This window comes from Mytilus trossulus, unplaced genomic scaffold, assembly GCF_036588685.1.
Source record: "Mytilus trossulus isolate FHL-02 unplaced genomic scaffold, PNRI_Mtr1.1.1.hap1 h1tg000125l___fragment_3__unscaffolded, whole genome shotgun sequence".
Lineage (NCBI taxonomy): Eukaryota > Metazoa > Mollusca > Bivalvia > Mytilida > Mytilidae > Mytilus > Mytilus trossulus.
The window spans coordinates 141,541-168,575 of NW_026963300.1; the positions used below are offsets into that span (position 1 = coordinate 141,541).

Here is a 27,035-nt window from a genome sequence, read left to right on the forward strand (position 1 = left end):
ACAAACAAACACTCTGGCTTATACTGAATTAGCATAATCATCTCTCTACCAACAAACAGCCTGGCTTATACTGAATTAGCATCATTTTCTCTCAACATACAATAGTCTGGCATATACTGAATTAGCATCATCATCTCTCAACTAACAAACAGCATAGTGTGTACTGAATAAGCATCTTCAACACTAAACCAACTAGCAGTCTGGCATATATTGAACAAGCCTCGTCATCTCTCTACCAACAAACAGTCTGGCATATACTGAAATAGCAAAATCATCTCTAAACCAACAAACAGTCTGGCATATACTGAATTAGTATCATCTTTCAACCAACAAACAGTCTGGCATATACTGAATAAGCATCATCATCTTTCAACCAACAAACAGTCTGGCATATACCTAATTAGCATCATCATCTTTCAACCAACAAACAGTTTGGCATATACCTAATTAGCATCATCATCTTTCAACCAACAAACAGTCTGGCATAAACTAAACAAGTAACATTATCTCTTAACCAACAAACAGTCTGGCATATATTCCATTAGCATTATCTTCTATACCAACAAACAGTCTGGGATGTACTTAATGACAATCCTCATGTCTCAACCAACAAACAGTCTGGTATATATAAATTCAGCATCTTCATCTCTCAACCAACAAACAATCTGGTACATACTGAATTAACATCAGCATCTCTTTACGAACAAACAGTCTGGCACATACCGAATTACCAGCCTGGTGGGTACTGAACCAACATCATGATCTCTTAAGCTAAAAACAGCCTAATGTGTACTGAACTAGCATCATCATGTCTCCACCTACTGACAGCATGGTGTGATTTGAATCAACATTAGCACATCTCATTATTAGACATACTTGTGTGAACTGAGTCAGCCTTCTCATCTCTCCATGACAGATAACCATGTTTAAATTTCATCAGCAGCATCATCTCTCAGCCAACAGACAATCTAGTATCGACTTAGATAAGCCTACACATCTCTCCACCAACAGACAGCCTGGTCTAAACTGGAACAGCCTTTTAATCTAAAAACTAACAGCCAGCCTGGACTGTACAGAATCAGCATCCTCATCGCTCCATTTACAGATAGTCTGGTGTGTACTGATACAGACCTCCATATCTCGTGATCAACAGATATCATGGTTTGTACTGAAACAGATTTTCATCTATCAACCAACAAACAACCTGGTGTGTTATTAATCAGCATCATCATCCCTCCACCAACAGAAAAACAGGTGTGTATTTAATCAGACTACTGATTTCTCAACCAACAGACAGTTTTAATTTAAAGTATCCAAGTTGTGGGGTTTTATTCAATTAAAAAAGGGTTATTTTCCAGTTTAGGAACAATATCTCAAAAATGCCTTAGCAGTTCTCATTAAACTTGGTTGAATTGATTATTCTATTGTTTAATGCTCCTTTTTGATTTTCATCAATTGACATTGAGAAGTAATCAAACGTTATTCTTTGAAAATGAGACAGGTGTATCATATGCTTACGGGGCAGCTGTTTATTTAACGTTCTTAATTAATCAGATTTTTCCTAGGTTTTGTGGTTTCTGAGCTATTAAGGGGGCTCATGGGTCTAAATCTATTTTTGTTTATCTAATATAGGATTTGGATATATTTTTCTTTAAAAATGAACTTTGTCTTATACTTAATAGACAAATGAAATAAAAAAAATGGGGTCACCATTCATTTACACTCACAATCTCCCTTTGAAAGAAGCATACATTTTTGTAAATGTCCTTTTTTTCTGTTGAACTAATAGGAGAAATAGTGGTAATATCAAAATAAAAAAAAGAAGTAAATTACAGAAACCTCTTAAATTTTACAATTATTAAGTTTATGTACAGCATATTCGAAAACAACCAATAAAAAATAAAGGTCAGCGATGAGTTAAAAAAGAGATAATTCAATTTTGGCATTTTTGCACCAAAGGGAGATAATTTGGAGCTTTATTAATGATATCTACATTTTAAATTTCAGCTGAGGCCAACAAGAATTGACTTTTAGGAATGATGTTTGTGCCATATGATAAGTAACAACTACTTAAGGTAATAAATAAAACTTGTAATGAAAAATAAATGTTTAATTTTTTCTGAAGATCTTATACACCAAAGATGTGGTATGATTGCAAATGAGACAAGGCTCCACAGCAGACCAATTTGCACATAAATTAACACTGTACAGCCTTTACCAATGAGCAAATCCCACACTGCCTAGCCAGCTATAAAAGGCCAAGACATGACAATGTAAAACAATTCAAACAATAAAACTAACTGCCTAATTAATGTACAGAAAGTGACAGGAAAACAAATATGTAATACATAAACAAAAGACAACCACTGAATTACAGGCTCCTGTACTAGAGTAATAATTTTGTTTAAGTCAAAATCATATTTTTAATGATTCATAATTCATCAACTTTTTTTCATTGCAGTTTATTTTTCCTACACTTTTAGTTGTGACCTGCAGCAGATATTTTAGTCATTATTTCACCATTGTAAAGCCCTGCAGCTGAAGAGTCTCAGAAAATGCTAAGTATGTTACTGCTTTACCATAGCTTATAATATATATGATTAAAGGTTTACCACAGCTTATATAAAATTTTGTTTAAAGGTACTATAAATGTTGGCGTAAAATGCAAGTTTTGTTTTAATTAGCTTTAAGGATTATAGTTAAAATAGTACATACAAAAAACTTGAAACCCTATTTTTATATGACCATAAATTTTTGCGGTCTTGCTGCTGTTCAACATTATCGGCCACAAATATAGTTTCCTGACTAAAACTGAAGTATTTGCTCAATTGTTAATAATTTTAACTTAAGGAGGCTTGCGGGTAAAAGATTTTCAAAAAAAAAAATAAACATTAATTTTTCAATACAAATTTTATTTATAACCTTTAATAGTTATAACTTTATCATTTGGTACAAAAATCGTTCCAAAAAATCAATTTGTGTTGACCCCAGATGACTTTTAAAATGTAGATATCATGTTAAAAGCTCCAAATTATCTCCCTTTGGTGCAAAAATGCCATTTTTTGGCATTAAAATTGAAATATCTTTTTTAACTTATCGGTGACCTATATTTTTTATTGTTGTTTTCAAATAAGCTGTACATAAACTAAATAATTGTTAAATTTGAGCGATTTCTGTAATTCAGTTCTTTTTTGATTTCGATATTACCGTTTTTTCTCCTATTAGTTCAACGGAAAAAAAGGACATCAACAAAAATGTTTGCTTCTTTCGAAGGCAGATTGTGAGCGTAAATGAACGGTGACCCCATTTTTTTATTTCATTTTTCTATTAAGTATAAGATAAAGTTCATTTATAGAAAAATAAAGAGAAATCCTATATTAAATAAAAAAAATCATTTAGACCCGCGAGCCCCCTTAACGTTAATGAATGTGTGTATCGTGAGTTTCTCTCACTGACAACACTGGATAATAGCTAAGTGCTATATGCTAATGACTAAAAAATTAACCTTGTTAAACTTATATTTTGTGACTTCAATAACTTGTATTTAAAAGGGAAGTTACAAACATATGTTAAATAAAAATATAGATTCTATATCAATGAAACTGAATTAATCACGGAATGTAAAATATATTTCTGTTTGATTTTGGTTTTATTATCTCAAGATGATATGCTAATGACTAAAAAATTAACCTTGTTAAACTTATATTTTGTGACTTCAATAACTTGTATTTAAAAGGGAATTACAAACATATGTTAAATAAAAATATAGATTCTATATCAATGAAACTGAATTAATCACGGAATGTAAAATATATTTCTGTTTGATTTTGGTTTTATTATCTCAAGATGATCTAGGCTTCACCCCCACCCCCCCCCCCCCCCCCCCCCCCCCCTACAATGCAGAAATTAGAATATTGTTTAAACATAGCTCTTGTCAGAAAACTACCATTCACCAATTGGCCTTTAGGAAGATATATAAGCATATATGTTCTTTTAGCAATATAAATTATATTTTCTTTAATAATTGAGCTTTGTTAATGGTCTTTTTGGCATTTTAACTTTCATTGCTTATCTCCCTTTTTATGAAAGGTATATTAAGTCCACGCAATGTTGCTCTCTTTTGAAGCTTATGTTGTTGGATAGATTAATTGACTAATTGTTTTGCTTATTCATTCATAGAACAAGTACAGTATGAAATTGTGTACAGTCTTTTGCAGCAATTCATATGATTGTCTGTTTTATTTTCAATTTGTCTGGTTCAGGACTTACGCCAAACACTGCTGGTTTCTGTCATTTTGGTGTATGATAGAGAAATGCTTGTCTTTAAATGACTTTGTAATTTTCATACTTTTATTTTAGACAATTCCTTATATGGGTATTTAGTCAGATCTTGAAATTTACTTTTGATTTGTTTCAAACCGGTTTTGATCGAAATAAACAAACAAATGACAAAATTATGTTATAACATATACAGTAATTTTATGTACATGGTGTTTGGTCCATTTTTTAAAGTAGACATTTTTTTGTGATCATTGTTTTAATTTTATTACCTTAGTAAGTTCTCCTTCGTCATCTTCAGTTCTATTTAATCAGCTTTTCTATTACAGCTGTTATCTGGTGCTCTCCTCCTTTTCTTGGACTTTGGTTCCTCAACATCTTAATGAACAAATAATGTAAAAAAATTTAGTTAATCCTTATATCTATCTTTCTTATGGATTGTAGAAAAAAATAATTGTAAATGTATAAAATCAAAACTCAATGTTTCAATATTAATTGTAAAATGGTAAATGGGTCATATTATATTTTAAAGTCAATGGCGATTGCCATCTTATTTAAATATAAAAATTTTGTAAGTAGGTATGAAGGACGCCTCTGATTTACTAGTAGTCAATCCTTATGTCCAACTTTTTTATGAATTGTAGAAAAGTAATGGTTAATGTATAAATCAAAACTCAATGTATTAATACAGATTGTTAAATAAGTCAGATCAGATTTTACTGTCAATGACATTTTTCATCTTATTTAAAATATAAAAATTTTGTAAGTAGGTAAACTAATCATTGAATTTATGTTGTAAGTCTTTAAGTTTCACACAAAATGCCCTGAGAATTCAGATGTTGTTGAAATCATATAAAAGTTTAATTTTGGATCCTTTGGCTTTCATAATGACTCAAGGTTTTAATGAAATATCTGCTATATATATATTTGATATGACTTTAACATTAATCTTATTATACCCATCACAAACAAAGTATTAGAGGGGAATATAGGAATCACCCTGTCAATCTGTCTGTTTGTCCATTTTCTTGTAAGCACAACTCCTTCTAAGCAGTCAGATGGATTGAATTTTCATTCGGTTTCTTGTGCCTCTTAATTATTTTGATCTGCCTTGATTAACAAAAAAATATTGACAAATAATGTATTGTTGCATGCTAAGAAAAAATAAACAAAAATACCATGCTTTTGATAACAATATATTTCCAGGAGGCATGCATGACTAATTTTTTATATAGTCTTAAAAATAGTTATGAAATTTCTTTAGATGAAATTGTTGGTAATATCAACCTACCAGATGCTATGTATAAGTTTATAATATATATCAAAATGAAGGTACAAAATATTAACAATTCTAAGTCCAATAACTACAATGACTGTCTTATATATTTTTTTTAACATTTAGGTTTAATGAATTAAGTCTTATAAATTTGTGTTGTAACTATTATCATATGGTTAATGAATTGTGGTATTAAAATATATTTGAAAAAGGTTATTTTCTGTATTGATATATTTTGCTTTGGCAAGATATTGAAGTCTTTGTGCTATAATCTCAAGAGATATTCTTATAACTTCAGGTTTTATCAGTCTTGTATCTAGTCTTTTCGTACCATTTAATTGCATTCTACACAGATCACTAAAATTAAGTTGAGCAATACAAATTCAAGTCTTTGTCAGATTGTTGCACATGCCTTCTATTGTTTTTTACAAATCTGATACTGATACTATTATCTGACAGATCTGGGACTTTTTGGGATCTTCGAAATTTCTATTCAAAGTTACATCTTCTAACAATTGTAAACTTATTATTTGTGATTTTATTCCTATCAATTTGTGACTTTCTGATATCTGTGAAATAATATTGTTTGTAGTTTATAAAACTATGTTTAGCAACACGATGAATAATCATCATCAGATCTCAGGAAATAAGCTCAATGACTAAAAATTCAGGCAATAACTTAATGCCTAGGCGTTAGCTTATTGTCTAGGATTCAAGCTTTAAATGGCTAATTTCACTTATTGTCACTAACATATATATTTATTGCAAATCTTTTCCCACATATGTTACAATCATATTGCTTTTGGTTGGATTGCTTTATTTGCTTGTGGGTGTTCAGAAATAGTGACTGTGAGAAAGCTGTGTTACAAATATCACGATTATATAGGTTTTCTTCAGTGTGTGTCCTCTAGTGGTTTTTCAGGAATGAAGTCGTTTAAAACATATTTCCACACAAATTACATATGATGTTTCTTCATCTTACAATTAAAGCTTTCTTCTTCATTCTAGTATTCATCCTTTGCATAGTGTCTATTGTAACACTAGATCTTAAGCTTGTCAATTCGCAGTTTATGTATATCTTTTCTACACTGTTGGCAAAGAAAAGCTGCTTACAAATTAAGCACAAATCATTCCCATGATTTGGAGGAGATGATTCAAACATTCGTATTGCTGATTCTAACATTGAACTCAGGGTTTTACCTTGAAAAGCTCTTTTAAATTCAGTACCTTTTCAATCAAAAACAAAAAGAAAGGTCATCTGTATGAGGTGTCCATGCGACGATGGCCCTACACACTGCCTCTCTATGGTCCTAGTTGCTCTCTGGTCCTCTACAATAATGCCTAGGATGCAAGAGTGTAGTTACAATATGCTGTTGCAGGGAGCATTATAGAGGTCTTGAATAGTGTAAGAGGCTATGTACTGGCAGAAAGACTTACACGCTCGTCTTCCTGTTCACCTACAAAACAAACTACATCTTACAATTTAAGCTTTCTTCTTCATTCTAGTATTCATCAGTTAGCATAGTGTCTATTGTAACACTAGATCCTAAGCTTGTCAATTCGCAGTTTATGTATATCTTTACTACACTGATGGCAAAGAAAAGCTGCTTACAAATTGCCATGATTTGGAGATGATTTCAACATTCCCATTGCATGATCCTTCCCTTGAACTGAGGGTTTTGCCTTGAAAAGCTCTTTCAAATTCAGGACCTTTTTAAGCAAAAACAAAAAGCAAGGTCATCTGTATGACGTACGATTTAGTGTTGTATTTTGTGTTGTGTCCGTATTCAGCTTCTGTTAGATTTGCCTGCCAATAAGCCATGCATGAAACCTATCTGTTAAATTAGATTTTACTGTCTGTGTTTTACTTCCCATAAACTATTCCTACGATGGCTGGCAATCTCTGTCTTACTGTCTTTTCTTTTTGGGTCTGCTTCCATAGCCTTAGATATTCCAAGATCTTACAACAAGGCAGTGGTACTATTTATTAAAGCAGGGACAAGGTTGATGAATGCAAAGAGATGTCCATGCGACGATGGCACTACAGACTGCATTCCTAGGGTCATAGTTGCTCTGCGATCCTCTACAATAATGCCTAGAATGCAAGATCCTACACAATCCTGTGGTACAATCCACCATGCAGCAAACAAAAAACCAAAAAAATAATATACTGTACATGTTTTTCTTTCTCTGCATTTGCTCTGTGTATTGATGATTGGATTTCAGATTATTTTGCAAAATTCACTTCTCTTTTGCCAAGGCATGAGTTCCTCCTTTCTGTAGCATGAATTTAAAGTCTGTTTTTCTGATTTTTTCATAGTTGTCTTAAATCTTATATTAATCACTGAAGGCTTGCATCAGAGGCGAATGTCTGTCTCTGTTTTCAAAGAGTACTTCACCACTTTTGAAACTTAGAGTTATTAAATTAAATCCAACAATGTAAATCATCTAAATTAAGTTTTTACTATTAATAGAATAAGTCATAGAAAGCTGATAAATGATGAATTATAGATTATATTTGAATTGCATTCCAGTCTTAAAGTTTGCATATTTATTTACTAAAAGATTTAGATAGCGTTGAGATCAAAATAATTCATCAAACATACTAGACTTATAAGTTTGTGTTGAATCAGTTATACTAAAAGTTAAGCATTTTTAACAAATACTATCATAATATATTTCATTAGTGCTTAAAATCAAGTTTTTTAATGTAATTATTGTTTGTACAATTTAGTTCTAGTACTCATTGACTGATCATTACAGCAGTTTGTGTGGTATTTTGCATGGCATGCAATTAAAACTATCTGGCAGGTCGAAACTTTTCTGGTTCAGATCAAAATTACGTTTTTGGACCCTGATTAAGAAAGATAAAACATGTAATTATGTTGTGGATTATTTTCTACAATGTGATATCACTATAAATTTTGAATATGCTGTTTAGATTAAAACACGATCTTTGGCTTGTTATTTTCTTTTAAAAAAAATCTATGATGATTTTTCAGAAGTGCTGTATATAAAAACATTTACAAGCATATAGAACCAGGAAGGTCTCAGGGAAAAGTCAGATTAGTATGTTATGTTCCTCACAAATTGTAAATTTGATGCATTCCCTGACTGATGAGACCAAATATGCAATCAAATTTATGTTTTTTTCAGATAGTTATATAAAAGCAAATATCAAATTGCCTGCTATTTTTATGCCCCACCTATGATAGGAGAGGGAGATGATGTTTTCTGGTCTGTGCGTCCATTTATCCATCCATCCGTCCGTTTTCTCAAATGGAATTCATGAGCTTTAAAAACTTGTTTTTTAAGAGGAGTTGCTATCCTGTTTAAAAATAATTTTGAAGAATTAATCATAATCATCTGATAAATGATGAATTATAGATTATATTTGAATTGCATTCCCGTCTTAAAGTTATATATTTATTTACGCTAAGATTTAGATAGTGTTCTGCTTTTTTACAATCAAGATAACAAAAGATAATTGAGATCAAAATAATTCATCAAACATACTAGGCTTATAAGTTTGTGTTGAATCAGTTATACTAAAAGTTAAGCATTTTTAACATATGTTATCATAAAATATTTTATCAGTGCTTAAAATCAAAAGATTTTTAATGTAATTATTGTTTGTACAATTTAGTTCTAGTACTCATTGACTGATCATTACAGCAGTTTGTGTGGTATTTTGCATGGAATGCAATTAAAACTATCTGGCAGGTCGAAACTTTTCTGGTTCAGTTAGAAATTACGTTTTGTTGGACCCTGATTAAGAAAGAGAAAAATTAAAATAATGTGGTGGTTTTTTTTCTAATTGTAATATCACTCTAAATTTTGAATATGCTGTTTAGATAAAAACACAATCATTGGCTTGTTATTTTCTTTAAAAAAAATCTATGATGATTTTTTGGAATTGCTGTATATAATCACATTTACAAGCATATAGAACCAGGAAGGTCTCAGGGAAAAGTCAGATTAGTATGTTATGTTCCCCACAAATTGTAAATTTGATGCATTCCCTGACTGATGAGACCAAATATGCAATCAAATTTATGGTTTTTTCAGATAGTTATATAAAAGCACATATCAATTTGCCCTGCTATTTTTATGCCCCATCTATGATAGGAGAGGGAGATGATGTTTTCTGGTCTGTGTGTCCATTTATACGTCCGTCTGTCTGTTTTCTCAAATGGAATTCATGAGCTTTAAAAACTTGTTTTTTAAGAGGAGTTGCTATCCTGTTTAAAAATAATTTTGAAGAATTAATCATAGTCATCTGATAAATGATGAATTATAGATTATATTTGAATTGCATTCCCGTCTTAAAGTTATATATTTATTTACGTTAAGATTTAGATAGTGTTCTGCTTTTTTACAATCAAGATAACAAAAGATAATTGAGATCAAAATAATTCATCAAACACACTAGGCTTATAAGTTTGTGTTGAATCAGTTATACTAAAAGTTAAGCATTTTTAACATATGCTATCATAAAATATTTTGTCAGTGCTTAAAATCAAAAGATTTTTAATGTAATTATTGTTTGTACAATTTAGTTCTAGTACTCATTGACTGATCATTACAGCAGTTTGTGTGGTATTTTGCATGGAATGCAATTAAAACTATCTGGCAGGTCGAAACTTTTCTGGTTCAGTTCAAAATTACGTTTTGTTGGACCCTGATTAAGAAAGAGAAAAAATAAAATAATGTGGTGGGTTGTTTTCTACTTTGTAATATCACTCTAAATTTTAAATATGCTGTTTAGATAAAAACACGATCATTGGCTTGTTATTTTCTTTTAAAAAAAATCTATGATGATTTTTTAGAAGTGCTGTATATAATCACATTTACATGCATATAGAACCAGGAAGGTCTTAGGGAAAAGTCAGATTAGTATGTTATGTTCCCCACAAATTGTAAATTTGTTGCATTCCCTGACTGATGAGACCAAATATGCAATCAAATTTATGTTTTTTTCAGATAGTTATATAAAAGCACATATCAATTTGCCCTGCTATTTTTATGCCCCACCTATGATAGGAGAGGGAGATGATGTTTTCTGGTCTGTGTGTCCATTTATATGTCCGTCTGTCTGTTTTCTCAAATGGAATTCATGAGCTTTAAAAACTTGTTTTTTAAGAGGAGTTGCTATCCTGTTTAAAAATAATTTTGAAGAATTAATCATAGTCATCTGATAAATGATGAATTATAGATTATATTTGAATTGCATTCCCGTCTTAGAGTTATATATTTATTTACGTTAAGATTTAGATAGTGTTCTGCTTTTTTACAATCAAGATAACAAAAGATAATTGAGATCAAAATAATTCATCAAACATACTAGGCTTATAAGATGGTGTTGAATCAGTTATACTAAAAGTTAAGCATTTTTAACATATGTTATCATAAAATATTTTATCAGTGCTTAAAATCAAAAGATTTTTAATGTAATTATTGTTTGTACAATTTAGTTCTAGTACTCATTGACTGATCATTACAGCAGTTTGTGTGGTATTTTGCATGGAATGCAATTAAAACTATCTGGCAGGTCGAAACTTTTCTGGTTCAGTTCAAAATTACGTTTTGTTGGACCCTGATTAAGAAAGAGAAAAATTAAAATAATGTGGTGGGTTGTTTTCTACTTTGTAATATCACTCTAAATTTTAAATATGCTGTTTAGATAAAAACACAATCATTGGCTTGTTATTTTCTTTAAAAAAAATCTATGATGATATTTTAGAAGTGCTGTATATAATCACATTTACACGCATATAGAACCAGGAAGGTCTCAGGGAAAAGTCAGATTAGTATGTTATGTTCCTCACAAATTGTAAATTTGATGCATTCCCTGACTGATGAGACCAAATATGCAATCAAATTTATGGTTTTTTCAGATAGTTATAAAAAAGCACATATCAAATTGCCCTGCTATTTTTATGCCCAACCTACGATAGTAGAGGGAGATGATGTTTTCTGGTCTGTGTGTCCATTTATACGTCCGTCCGTCCGTTTTCTCAAATGGGATTCATGAGCTTTAAAAACTTGTTTTTTAAGAGGAGTTGCTATCCTGTTTAAAAATTATTTTGAAGAATTAATCATAGTCATCTGATAAATGATGAATTATAGATTATATTTGAATTGCATTCCCGTCTTAGAGTTATATATTTATTTACGTTAAGATTTAGATAGTGTTCTGCTTTTTTACAATCAAGATAACAAAAGATAATTGAGATCAAAATAATTCATCAAACATACTAGGCTTATAAGTTTGTGTTGAATCAGTTATACTAAAAGTTAAGCATTTTTAACATATGCTATCATAATATATTTTATCAGTGCTTAAAATCAAAAGATTTTTAATGTAATTATTGTTTGTACAATTTAGTTTGAGCACTCATTGACTGATCATTACAGTAGTTTGTGTGGTATTTTACATGGAATGCAATTAAAACTATCTGGCAGGTCGAAACTTTTCTGGTTCAGTTCAAAATTACGTTTTGTTGGACCCTGATTAAGAAAGAGAAAAAATAGAATAATGTGGTGGGTTGTTTTCTACTTTGTAATATCACTCTAAATTTTAAATATGCTGTTTAGATAAAAACATGATCATTGGCTTGTTATTTTCTTTTAAAAAAATCTATGGTGATTTTTTAGAAGTGCTGTATATAATCACATTTACACGCATATAGAACCAGGAAGGTCTCAGGGAAAAGTCAGATTAGTATGTTATGTTCCTCACAAATTGTAAATTTGATGCATTCCCTGACTGATGAGACCAAATATGCAATCAAATTTATGTTTTTTTTCAGATAGTCATATAAAAGCACATATCAACTTGCCCTGCTATTTTTATGCCCCACCTACGATAGTAGAGGGACATTAGTTTTTCTGGTCTGTGAGTCCGTTCAACTGTCCGCCCGTATGTCCATTTATTCAAATGGGATTTATGAGCTTTTAAAATTTGTTTTCACGAGTAGTTGCAATCCTGTTTAAAAATCATTTTGAAAAGATGAGGATGGCAATTGGTTAGGGTTCGATATAAATATTGAAGACAAGAGATTTACTCTGATAAATGTGTATGGGCCCAATACTGATAATCCTTGCTTCTATGACAAAGTAACACAAATCATAGACTTTTTTATAATCAACTGTGTCTGATCTGTGGGGACTTTAATCTTGTTAAGAATTTTGACATAGATACCCATAACTGTAAACATATAAATAATCCAAAATCAATGGATACAATTTTAGAGAGAGATACTCTGATCTTAAAAGATTTACATGAAGAAAAAAATCCATTTAAACAATCACAGTTAGATTTCTTAGATCTCTGAAAGCTTTGTAGATGACATATGTGATATAAACATTGACAATAGCTACAGATCAGACCATTCATCAGTAATTTCGACTTTGAAAATGAATGAGTTTATAAGTCTCTTTCAAGATACTGAATATGTAAAATTTATTAAAAAAACAATTATTAGCACAGTGCAGTGCTAGGTTATTGCAGAGATGCTTTAAACAGTAAAATTGATGATTTTGATATACAATTTACAATCAGTGACCATTTTTTTTTTTTAAAACACTTCTCAATGAGGTCAGAGGTACGACTATTTCTTATTTGACATTTGAAAGTCTGCTTGATAATGTACTTTAATTTCCCGTTAACGGTACGGTCACAGGCTTGAAGCTCTTCTGTTGTACTTGGGGGAACAAACACTGTACGAATACGGTTTTTGTGAAGCAGTGCAAGAAAGTCCTTGTCTTGATGTACCTTAAAGACATCGAATATGGCTAATGCATGTGCCTTGCTTCTCCCGGAACGTTTAATTTCTTTACAAACTTTGTCAAAGTAATGTATCAATACGGATTTTGCGTATTCATCGTAACACTTGAAGACCAGTGATTCTCAGAATGCGTTATGTTCCAGTCTTTAGGAAATGTGTATGAAGGATGACATCTATCAGTTGGACCCTTGTAAATTATTTGAAACGGAAGTAATGCACCTGTCAGGGAAATTCCTACCACACCCGTTATTTCTCTTTTATTATCTAATGCAACGATACTACATTCTTTTGATCCCTTTTCTTCTAATGTCCATTCACTTGTAAGAACCATTTTAAGACCTGTCTGGTCAAAGTTTATAACCAGTTCATGCGGAATGTAATACTCGTCAACACATTTTGTAATTTTCTTCAAATATTCCGCCTTTAAGTTTTCAAAATCAACCGGTAACTTTCTTGCCGTTTTTGTCCCTTTCCTTTTGACTAATTTTGTTCTACTCATAAGTGATCTTGCATATTCACGACTAACATCTAAATGTCCTCCATTTTCAACAAGTAAAGCACGGTTTTCAGCTCTAACTATACCATGGGTGTATACGTAGTAAGATAGTACTATAATGTTAGATGTTCTATCTATTGAAACATGCTTGGTATAATTGTTTTTTTATTGCATAGTAAGATAGTACTATGATATTAGATGTTCTATCTATTGAAACATGCTTGGTATAATTGGTTTTTATTGTGTAGTAAGATAGAACTATAATGTTAGATGGTCTATCTATAGAAACATGCTTGGTATAATTGGTTTTTATTGTGTAATAAGATAGTACTATGATGTTAGATGTTCTATCTATTGAAACATGCTTGGTATAAATGGTTTGTATTGCATAGTAAGATAGTACTATAATGTTAGATGGTCTATCTATTGAAACATGCTTGGTATAATTGGTTTTTATTGTGAAGTTAGATAGTACTATAATGTTAGATGGTCTATCTATAGAAACATGCTTGGTATAATTGGTTTTTATTGTGTAGTAAGATAGTACTATAATGTTAGATGGTCTATCTATTGAAACATGTTTGGTGTAATTGGTTTTTATTGTGTAGTAAGATAGTACTATGCCTGTCTATGATGTTAGATGGTCTATCTATAGAAACATGCTTGGTATAATTGGTTTTTATTGTGTAGTAAGATAGTACTATAATGTTAGATATTCTATATATTGAAACATGCTTGGTATAATTGGTTTGTATTGCATAGTAAGATAGTACTATAATGTTAGATGGTCTATCTATTGAAACATGCTTGGTATAATTGGTTTTTATTGTGTAGTAAGATAGTTCTATAATGTTAGATGGTCTATCTATAGAAACATGCTTGGTATAATTGTTTTTTTTTTGTGTAGTAAGATAGTACTGTAATGTTAGATGGTCTATCTATTGAAACATGTTTGGTATAATTGGTTTGTATTGCATAGTAAGATAGTACTATGATATAAGGGTTCTATCTATTGAAACTTGCTTGGTATAATTGGTTTTTATTGCATAGTAAGATAGTACTATAATGTTAGATGGTCTATCTATTGAAACATGCTTGGTATAATTGGTTTTTATTGTGTAGTAAGATAGTACTATGATGTTAGATGGTCTATCTATAGAAACATGCTTGGTATGATTGATTTTTATTGTGTAGTAAGATAGTACTATGATGTTAGATGATCTATCTTTTGAAACATGCTTGGTATAATTGGTTTTTATTGTGTAGTAAGATAGTACTATGATGTTAGATGTTCTATCTTTTAAACATGCTTGGTATAATTGGTTTTTATTGTGTAGTAAGATAGTACTATAATGTTAGATGTTCTATCTATTGAAACATGCTTGGTATAATTGTTTTTTTTTAGTAGTAAGATAGTACTGTAATGTTAGATGGTCTATCCATTGAACAATGCTTGGTATAATTGGTTTTTATTGCATAGTAAGATAGTACTGTGATGTTAGATGGTCTATCTATTGAAACATGATTGATACAATTGGTTTTTTTGTGTAGTAAGATAGTATTATGATGTTAGATGGTCTATCGATTGACAGCTGCTTGGTACAATGGTTTTTATGGTATAGTAAGATAGTACTATAATGTTATATGTTCTATTTATTGAAACATGCTTGGTATAATTGGTTTTTATTGTGTAGTAAGATAGTACTATAATGTTAGATGGTCTATCTATTGAAACATGTTGGGTATAATTGGTTTTTATTGTGTAGTAAGATGGTACTATGATGTTAGATGGTCTATCTATAGAAACATGCTTGGTATAATTGGTTTTTATTGTGTAGTAAGATAGTACTATAATGTTAGATGTTTTATCTATTGAAACATCCTTGGTATAATTAGTTTTTATTGTGCAGTAAGATAGTACTATAATGTTAGATGGTCTATCTTTTAAAACATGCTTGGTATAATTGGTTTGTATTGCATAGTAATTATGATAGTACTATAATGTTATATGGTCTATCTATTGAAACATGTTTGGTATAATTGTTTTTTATTGCATAGTAAGATAGTACTATGATATTAGATGTTCTATCTATTGAAACTTGCTTAGTATAATTGGTTTTTAATGCATAGCGTATGGTCGGATCATATGCTAGATATAGGAAGCTGTGATACGAGTGCCGATGAGACAACTCTTGAGGGAGAATCTTCAGAGAAAGTTCCTGTGGTCAGCGGAGTCCCCCAAGGGACTATTCTTGGACCGTTACTATTCCTCCTATTCATCAACGACTTACCTGACAACATAACATTCAACACACAACTATTTGCAGACGATTGTATAGTATACAGAATGATAACATCTACTGCTGATACTAATGTACTACAAGAAGATCTTTACAAACTTGCAGAATGGGAAAAAACCTGGGGCATGGACTTTCACCAACAGAAGTGTAGTGTACAGTCTACCACTAGATCACGTTCACCAATAATACACTCATACACGCTTAAGGGACAAGTGCTAGAAAGATAAAAAAAAAAAAGTACCAAATACCTTGGCGTCGACATTGAATCAGACCTCTCCTGGAAACAACACATCAATAGAGTAACAAAAAAAGCGAACAGCATGCTAGGATTCCTAAAACGCAACATAAGAACATACAACAGCGAAACCAAGACAAATGCATATGTTGCAACTTAGACTACTGCGCCAAGAACAGTGACAGTTTTGAAATCACTACCAGCAACTATAGCTGAGGCTCCCTCCTTGGTGTCTTTCAAGAGGGAGCTTTCAACACTTTCTATCTAATCTGTGCACTCCCCCATTTGCCAAGTAAGTCAAATGATGGACTGGAGCTGTGCCGGCGGGGATTATTTTCCCTGATACCGCCACGGAAGCCGGATTGGTTCAGGCCAGATGATCGAAAAGCAAATGACCCCCCCCCCCCCCCCTGTTTTATACATTGCTTTATTATATTTTTTTTTACTTTATACTCGCTTGTATATTCTTTGGTTATCTCTCAAAATTACTCTTTTTCTTGCGCCCACCGAAAGCGTTGAGTATTGGTCAAGTTTGACAGATCAACGTAGAATGTAGATGTAGATGTAGATGTAAATGAATTGCATTTCAGTCTCAAAGTTTACATATTTATTTGAATTAAGATTAAGACATATTGTGTTCTGCTATTTAACAATTAATATGGCAAAAGATAATGGAGTTCAACATAAGCAGAGACATATACACATTGTGTATATATGTCTCTGACATAAGTCATCAAACTTATAAGGCTTTAATATGTATCATGTGTATGGTCAATTCACAAAATGTATCTTACAAATGTGAATGCACTATCAGGTAAGTAAATATTATCTACCTATAAATTATTTAACATTTTCATTAACATGTCTTACTATTGCCCTGTGTACGCATGCAGTGCGAAAACTAGTGACAAAATATCGGAAGACAAAATATTACTTCCACTGCAAACACAAAATCAAAGGAAAGGATTAAGGTTCTGATGGAGAGTGTTTTAATATTAATCAACTGTTAGTTCTTATCGGTCTTAAAAGGGTTTTAAAATGTAGAAAATAACGCAAACTACTCAAGTTTTCTTGTTTATCCATGAATAATCTATACATAATTATACAGAAATCAAAAAACATTAAAACACTTTCCTGTTGGCCGATAGTATCGCCAGATAAGACCCTAAAAATGAGACGCCATACCTTAGAGGCTGACCATGTGACTGTGACATTGGGTCACCGGTGCCATATTTGGATCTTAAATCGGGACGTCATACCCTATTTTTTTTTTTGGTAAGCCTGTAACTTTGAACGATATCGTCGCTAGCTAATACGATGAAGATTTAAACACAGTCTTTTTTTTTAAATTTCAGCGAGGAATATTCAGACATTCGAGCAGTGCGCATGGTACAACCAGTGTGCAACGAAGGTAGTTTCAAATGGTATAATGTTTATAGAGGAGCTCTCCGTATTAACTTTAAACCAATTTTCCTTAAGTTGGTGATTTCTTGTTGTGTTTCATTTGTATGCAGAAAATGTAAGAGTTCAGATTTCACAAGAACTTCCAAATAAGTCTACATACAGTGTTAACTTTGAACGACCAGAGGCTAAAAGCGACTACTAGCAGTAGACGGCAGAACTAATGAGACATGTATTATGTTTTCTGGTAAAAGTATTCATTTATTTCTAGAACCAGAAAGAACTGTAGAGTCTGTTGGGTTTAGTTTTGTTGACATACAATTCGTAATGGAAAGAAACAATGCAGATCACTAGACATAAGCTAGCGAACAATAACCCGAATATCTGATGACAATAAATAAAGTGGTGTTACAATACAATTCTTCTATGATATTTGTATGCGTTGGAAAAGAAAAAAAAACCGACTGATTTGGAGCGACATGTATTTTTTTGTTAATTTACAGAAGACATAAATGCTGATAACCATTATACACAGTTTTCTTCATTTGTCTAAGAACTAGTTCATTTTTTGTCGAGCCTGTGACTTTTGTCACAGAAAGCTCGGCATTGGGATAGTGATCCGAATACAGCGGCGACGACGGCGTTAGCTAACTTCCTAAAAGCTTTATAATCTAGAAGGTGGACAGGAAGACCTGGATATGCTTCATACTTTGTATAAAGATGCCTCATGTTACGAACTTTCCGTCAGTCACATGTTCAATGTCCTTGACCTCATTTTCAAGGTTCAGTGACTACTTGAAAAAAGATTTTTTGTAATATTAAATTCTCTCTTATTATAAGTAATAGGATAACTATATTTTGTAAGTGCGTACCTTACAAGGTCCTCATGACCGTCAGACAGTTTTCACTTGACCTCAACCTCATTCTATGGATCAGTGCACAAGGTTAAGTTTTGGTGGTCAAGTCCATATCTCAAGATTCTATAAGCAATATGTCTAGTATATTCGGTGTAAGGAAGGAATGTAAGGTGTACATGTCCAACTGGCAGGTGTAATCATTCCTTGACCTCATTTTCATGGTTCAGTGGTCAAAGTTATTTTTGGAGTTTTTGTCTATTTTTCCAATACTAAATGCAATAAGGCAACTGTATTTGGTGTATGGAAATCTTTTATGATCTATATGTCAGTTGGGCAGATTTAATTTGACCTTGACATCATTTTCACGGTTCATTGCTAAGTATTTATGTTTTGGTCTGTTTTTCTTAATTTATAAGCAATAGGTCAACTATATTTGTTGTAAGGAAGAATTGTTAGCTGTACAAGTCTGTCTGGCATGGTTCATCTGACCGTGATAAAACATTCATAGGCCGGAGAGAACTACGGACTATCAATAGGAAAACAAGCAATCAATCCTAACTATATAAGTATTGATCCGAGAACACTTGCCATGTGCAGAAGATAGACTTGTAGATGACATACTAAACGTGTATGTGTGGTATGGGCTTGGTTTTGAACGTTTATAAGGTTAATAACAATACAATTATGTACAATGTATTGTGGCAAAAAACTTTTCTAGTGTATTCTAGACACTGTACAGAGCACTGCTATTGTATGTACTATACCGGTATGTAAGACTATGTACAGATTACATGTGTTTTTGAATTGTCATTTTCAGGGCTTTTTATAGGGGACTATGTGGTATGGGTTTTGCTCATTGTTGAAGGCCGTACAGTGACCTATAGTTGTTAATTTCTGTGTCATTTGGTCTCGTGTGGTGAGTTGTCTCATTGGCATTATTGTACCACATCTTCTTTTTTATATTGTGGTTGAAAATGTACAATACCAGTTTGCATGAGTTGTCCAGTGCACTATCATACTTGTAAATGTACTACACCGGTATACAGGACATTGTATAGTACCTTACTGTGGTGGTAGATTTACTTATATAAGTCAAGATGTGGATGTTTTGTACCAGTATGCAGATCAAAGTACAGACCAATTGAATATACATACACCCAGGCCCAATGAACACAAATGTGTTACAAAAACGTATGTACACATCAATTGTACCAAATATCTTTCTTACTATACAGCATTGTTTTTGCTCATTTTTGAAGACAGTTCATTTTCCCTGTATTTGTTTAAATCTTCTTCAATCGGACTTGAATACTGTAAATCCAGAAATTATTGCATGCATTTATTGAGATTTTGACCTAACAAACAAAACTAAGAGAAAATTGTTGTGAATACAGGAAAAGCTTCATTCAAATATGTCAGATTTCTGAAAGGGAATTCTTGTTATTGCAATTTTCAACTGGTCGCATCATTCACAACAATAAACACCTCCACATTATTTCTGAATTTACAGCAGATATTCAAAGCATTGGCACTCTTTTTTACAGTTAAAGATTTCAGCTAGTCCTTGTGGTGCTTTTATTCTCAAAGCTCTGCAAAAACTCAAATATATCATTGGCTTTCAAATTGGTGGTCTTAAGCCTTCCAAATTAAGGTAAATCCTGAAAAGAACTGCAGTTGCAGCAAATGTGATATTTTTTTATTCATGTACCTTTCTTAATTCTATGTATCATCCTTGGTATAACTGCTTTGCATGGTACAATAAATTAATATCATAAAATGCATTCCTACATTTCTTGTTACATCCATGTTTTTATGGTATGGTAACACGACTTCACAGGTAAACGGAGAAAAAAGCAGGCGTCCTTAACATTGAATATTGATTGTACCAAATGACTTTGCCCCCAGTTCATTCAAATATCGCATATTCTCACATGAATTTTAATTAAGCGCTTGACCAACTCAGAATTCTAGGTCGCGAACAAGCTTTCCCTGAACTAGAGCATTTGTTAGGGTTATTCATCACTCCTGCCAATTTTTAGAAAAAACATCGAAATTAAACTATGACACGTGATTTCGTATTAGCCAAGTTTAAAGCCATAATTAAGAATCGTTTTTTGAGATACGGTGCGACATGTGAAAAAAAACACACTCCTGTTTTAGTTACAAAGTGCCGTAACTCAAAAAGTTTTAATCTTATTTTCACCAAAAAGTATACATATCATTTGACCATCATAAGAAACAACTATGTTAAGTTTCATAAAATTTGGATAAGTCGTTCTCAAGTTACGGTGCGACATGTTTAAGCCGGACAGACGGACGGACAGATAGACGGACAGACACCGGACATGTGTATACCATAATACGTCCCGTCAAAATTTTGACCGGCGTGTAAAAATTAAGAATCTAAATATACGGTTGGATTTGGCATATCAAAGAAACCCAAATAATTCATTTTTTTATGTAATCAAACAAAGTTTAATTTGGGACCCTTTTGGCCCCTAATTCTTAAACTGTTGGGACCAAAACTTCCAAAATCAATCCCAACCTTCCTTTTGTGGTGTATTAGTACTAACAGTTTAGGAATTAGGGGCAAAAAAGGGGCTAAAACAAGCATTTTTGTAAATTCCAGACAATGACTTATGTGTAAGTGTATGGATCTCTCTGACATTGTACCACAATGTTCAATATCACAAAGGGAATACTGGAATTGAGTTTGTGGATAATTACCACAAACTTGCAGGAATTAGGGGAAAAACAAGCATTTTTTTCTAGTTCCCAGACAATAGCTTACAAGTGTGTAAGTGTATGGAACTTTCTAAAATTGCACTACAAGGTTTTATACTACAAAGGGAAGGTTAGATAATTAAACCAAGGGGGTGGGGGTATTTTTTCCCTAACTTTTTAAAGGGGTATTTTTATGTGCAATAGATTTTTAGCTCACCAGGCCGAAGGGTCAGGTGAGCTTTACTCATCACTTAGCATCCTTTGTCGGTTTTTTCACAAACTTTTGTGATCTATGTTACAGTGGAACAAAATAAATAAAATTAACTTCAGATATTCTAATGTTTCAGTCCAGGTTCAGCAAAAAAAATGCAGCATGAATATTCATAATGTGAATGTAAAATCTTCATCAGATGTTGTCCTTGTTCCAATGATGTATCGTCTAAATGCATTTGATAAAGACACATCATGCATAGTGTCAGTTGTTGAGGTAAGTTTTATAAATGAGGATTTGTTAAGTTTACTGATTAAAAAAGACAACATTTTTGGGGGATTAATATGTAAATTGGTAGATTACTTTTTCAAATACATCTTTTTTAGCTCACCAGGCTCACAGGGCCAAGTGAGCTTTTCTCATCACTTGTCGTCCCACGTCGTCGTCGTTGTCCGTCGTCGTTAACTTTTACAAAAATCTCCTGGGCCAAATTTAACCAAACTTGGCCACAATCATCATTGGAGTATCTAGTTAAAAAAAATGTGTCCTGTGACCCGGCCAACCAACCAAGATGGCCACCATGGCTAAAAATAGAACATAGGGGTAAAATGCAGTTTTTGGCTTATAACTCAAAAACCAAAGCATTAAGAGCAAATGTGACCTGAAGTGAAATTGATTATCAGGTCAAAATCTATTTTCCCTGGAATTTTCAGATGAATGGTATAACCTGATGTTAGGTTGCTGCCCCTGAAGTGGTAATTTTAAGGAAATTTTGCTGTTTTTGTTTATTATCTTGAATATTATTATAGATAGAGATAAACTGTAAACAGCAATAATGTACAGCAAAGTAAGAACCAAAAATAAGTCAACATGACAAAAATGGTCAATTGACCCCCTAAGGAGTTATTGCCCTTCATAGTCAATTTTTAACAATTTTCATAAAATTTGTAGATTTTCACTAACAATTTCCACTAAAACTACTGGTCCAAGTTCATTATAGATTGAGATAATTGTAAGCAGCAAGAATGTTTAGTCAAGTTAGATCTACAAACACATCACCATCACCAAAACACAATTTTGTCATGAATCCATCTGTGTCCTTTGTTTAATATTCACATAGACCAAGGTGAGCGACACAGGCTCTTTAGAGCCTTTAGTTTTTAAAGCTCACCTTGCCATCACTTGGTGTTTACATTCTCTTCCATCATTGTTATAAATTTTTGAAAGATTTTCTCTGAGACTGTTGAACTGCAACCAAAGTTTACACACAAAATCACAGGTGAGCAATTCAGACTCTCAAGAGCCTTTTGTTTTTTGGTTGCTCTACATGTATTTCTCAGTAAGATTAGCATGATTTCAAATTTATATATTTTGTATCACATGCCGTCACCCTCGAACAATATCATTTCTCGGGCCTAAAGGCCCTTGGGCTGATATTGATGTCTCGGGATGATACGACATATGATACATTCAAAAAATTTACCTATTTTGAGTAAAAATTTTCTTAAGTAAAAAAAAAACCAAAACTGACTTTATGTAAAAAAAAAAAAAAGTAGGGGTGTGATAAAGGGTATGCGATAAAGGGTAGGATGTGATAAAGGGTATGCGATAAAGGGTGCGCATCAAAGTTGCGCGATATGGATTAAACAGCAGGCTATTTATCACATATGCAAAACTACTGTATTTACTACTAACCATATGATAAATGATTATATCACGGTCAAGTTGCAGTATAGCTATAGAGAAGGCCTCAGATTTTCTTCAAATTTTGCATATTGCTGTGAATTATTAAACTTGAACAGAAAGTATAAAAAATATGGGTTTTCCATGTTTTTTTTATGTTCACCTCTTTTATATTCTGAAAAAATATTGAAAAACTTTTTAACTGGTTTTCAAATGAAAATATGACTTGTCTTTCAGAAATTACTGTCCTTGATTGATTGTAAAAAAGAACTTTAATTTTGTCTTTTTCCTGCAATAACTGATCAATTTCAATCAATGCATCCCGAATCTTAATATATTTAACCTGATAAAAAAATGGAGGTCAAGTTTGATATTGTTAATTTTAAAACTATCATTTTTAGCTCACCGTTCCAAAGGAACTGTGAGCTTTTGCCATCACTTGGCGGCCTCGTAGTCAGTCTGGTGTAAACTATTTCAAACATCTTCTCCACTGAAATTGCTGAACCAATTCCAAACAAACTTAAGCTGAATGATTCTTAGGTAATCTAAAATAAAGGTTTTTTTTAATTTTCTGTTTCATAAAAAAACATTGCCGCCGTGGCTAAAAATAGAACAATGGAGGTAAAATGCAGTTTTTGTTGTCGAGCCTAGGACTTTACATAGCTTGACATAGGGATAGAGATCGCTTCACTAGTAACTGACTGTCTATAATGGAAGTCAAGTAACACAATCATGTGACAATGTGTTAAAAAAATGTGAATTGCTTGTGGTAAGGGGGTACTGATTGATGGCTTGCTTGCATCCAGTGGCAAGTTAATTGCATGTCCAGGACACGAAGGGCAAAGTGAGCTTTTTTCATAACTTTGCGTCTGGCGTCGTTCCTCGTTAACTTTTACAAAAATCTTCTCCTCTGAAACTACTGGGCCAATTTAAACCAAACTTGTCCACAATCATCATTGGGGTATCTAGTTTAAAAAATGTGTACGGTGATTTTCATATTTTAGTTTTACTTTGTTAAGCGAATAAACAGATGGCACTCAACTGCTTCATAGTCAAACAAAAGAGCAGCAGATATCTTTCACATTGATTATTATGAATTTGCCCCCAGTTCATTTGAATTGTGCATATTCTTGCATGATTTTCAATTAAAAGCATGACTCTCTCAGAACAAGCTTTCCTGAAACTAGAGTATTATGGTCCTTGATAGATTGAATTGGCAAATGAGACAACACAAATAAATGCCATAAAACTTGAATAAGGGTCAATCTGACAGCTCTTGGCTCTTTGTATACATATATATAATAATTAAGGTGTTTGAAAAAAAATGTAGGTAAAGATGGTTCAACAATTGCAGTCAGTTCGAGCACAACAGAAAACAAGAGCAACTAGGTCAGCTTCAGGTGGAAGTGAAAGTGATGTGAAACCTGAACCAGCAATATATCAAGATATACCTCCTAAATTCCATGGGCAACATGGGGGTGAACTTCTGATACATAAAGATATTTATGGTGGTTATCTTAGCAAGGGTAGAATGTTCAGATACCTTCCAGGGATGATTTGCATAGGAACAAGGGTAAGACAACTTAGGTTATTTCCTATTTTTGCACTGGCATTGTCTGTTTATTTTTTTTCAACTTATGAGTTTGAAATCTTTCACTGCTCTTTTACAGTTATACTAAACTTAGGCTCGTGTATACAATTATGCTGATCTTTTGCTTGTGTTTATAAAATATTACAGAGATAGATTTTTATTTTGAATAAAACTTGCTTTATTTTGAGGTTTTGTCTGTTTTAGGTTATATTTACCCTCCTGAAAATAGCAGGTACGCATTTGAGAGAAATAATGACAATGTCTAAACTTGACACAATCAAGACCAGTAGTAAAGCTACCATCTATTATTCAGAGCCAAAAGATTTGTTGAAGAAAGAAGATAGAGACATTTTAGTTGAGTCATTTGTAAGACTTAATAATATTGATGATGATATGTAACCATGGTAGCTATCATTGAATTGTTTTCTTTTTCTAGAAAAATTGCAACATAAGTATGGATTTCCATGTCTAAAAGTCAATCTCATAACCATCTTTTCCTTCACACTTTTGGGTAACATAGCTGCTGCATCAGTTTTGTTGCTGTCCCATTATGTTAGCTGATCTAGTTTCCAGAGAATAACTTGTGTGTACGGGTATATGCGTTTAAGTGTATGGATCTCTCTAAAATTGTAGTACAAGTTACATTACCACAAAGAGAAGGCTGGGATCAAGTTTTGGGGTAAATACTATAAAGGGGTGGCAGTGGGTTCAACCAAACTTTTAAGGGACAGGATATTTTGAAAACTATTGTTGGATAGAGAGACAAGCAGGAATGATTACAAGGAATGACCAGTTACAGATCAAGTTAATATTTGTTTTGGTCGGATTATGATTTGCAGAGTAATGGTCCTTGGACTTAGAAAATTCGTTTTAAGAATCTGTTTTCCACACTTTATATGCCCCACCTACGATAGTAGAGGGGCATTATGTTTTCTCGTCTGTGCGTCCGTTTGTTTGTCTGTGCGTCTGTTCGTCTCGTTTCAGGTCAAAGGTTTTGGTCAAGGTAGTTTTTAACTTATTACACATGTTCCCTATGATATGATCTTTCTAACTTTTATGCCAAATTAAATATTTGACCCCAATTTCACGGTCCACTGAACATAGAAAAGTATAGTGCAAGTTTCAGAGTAAAGTTTTTGGTCAAGGTAGTTTTTGATGAAGTTGAAGTCCAATCAACTTGAAACTTATTGCACATGTTCCCTATGATGTGATCTTTCGAAATTCAAATGCCAAATTAAATATTTGACCCCAATTTTACGGTTTACTGAACATTAAAAATGATAGTGCGAGTTGGGCATCTGTGTACTGTGGACACATTCTTGTTTCCTTTCTATTTGAAGATAGTGCTTTGGTATTTGGTTTATAGTTCTATCATGATCATGATCACTGACAAGTTACAGATTAAGTTTGAATGTCGTTCTAGAGATATTACTTTTTGTACAGTTTCAGTCACTGGACTAAGAAATTTACAGAAATAATCAGCATTCCACATTTTTCACTTCGTTAACTTTTGATTTTATTGATCATTTAGGTTTAAATAAATTTTTGAATTTGAAAATAAACACCCTCTTTTTATGTATTTTTTTACATAAATTTCTATTTATGCAGTTTCAGAGTGGATGTTGCTATGGTTAATATGTGTTTCTGTGGTAAAAATTGAGATCAACAACACTTGATGATAGTAATTTAAAGTTTTTATGTATTTTCTTATCGGTTATGAAAAAATCCAAGACATTTAAGCTCTTAAACTGCAATATTCTGCAAATAAAACTCCGTTTCCAAGGAAAAAATCGGTTGCTATGGTGATAAAACTGAAGAAAATCCCACGCATTTTTCTATTCAATTTGGTAAAGTAGTATCCAAACTTCATAACTACAGTGCTAACTATTCTCTACACATTTGCACTTTTTTATAAAACACCAGAGAAAATTTGTTAATTTCGAAAAAATCCCAATTTCAGAAATGTTGAAAATATGCATTTTTTCGCAAAAATTTTCAAAAAAATTACAAATTTGGTTGACATGCAATCTTCACTAAAATGAAGCTTAAACCAAGTTCTATCAATGTTAGATTTGAACATTAATGAAAAATGCATGATTCTATTCATAAGCAGGCTCTGAATTGTGGTGATTTAGCTGTTTTTTGAAAGATTTTACCAAGCTTAACGACCAAAAAATAGAGTGTCCGTTACCA

At 32.3% G+C, this 27,035-nt stretch overlaps 2 protein-coding genes across 4 annotated transcripts in view; both read left to right on the forward strand.

Moving 5' to 3' along the window:
- Positions 1–3,866, forward strand: part of LOC134700173 (uncharacterized) — a 50,743-nt gene extending 46,877 nt beyond the window's left edge. For 2 of the 3 annotated variants that reach the window (XM_063561537.1, XM_063561539.1), the window contains exons 25-27: positions 944–1,254; positions 2,008–2,075; positions 2,462–3,866. In XM_063561537.1, coding sequence (XP_063417607.1) covers positions 944–972 — 29 coding nt within the window. In that variant the 3' untranslated portion in view covers positions 973–1,254; positions 2,008–2,075; positions 2,462–3,866. The remainder of the gene's footprint in view (positions 1–943; positions 1,255–2,007; positions 2,076–2,461) is intronic. The other variant, XM_063561538.1, reaches the window with a different exon arrangement.
- A 17,844-nt stretch (positions 3,867–21,710) lies between these two features.
- On the forward strand, positions 21,711–26,331 carry LOC134700170 (uncharacterized). Its single transcript, XM_063561534.1, has 3 exons — positions 21,711–21,844; positions 24,582–24,824; positions 25,047–26,331. Exons 1-3 carry the CDS (start codon positions 21,731–21,733, stop codon positions 25,239–25,241), a joined length of 552 nt encoding a protein of 183 aa, XP_063417604.1. The 5' UTR covers positions 21,711–21,730; the 3' UTR covers positions 25,242–26,331.
- The last annotated feature ends 704 nt before the right edge of the window (positions 26,332–27,035 follow it).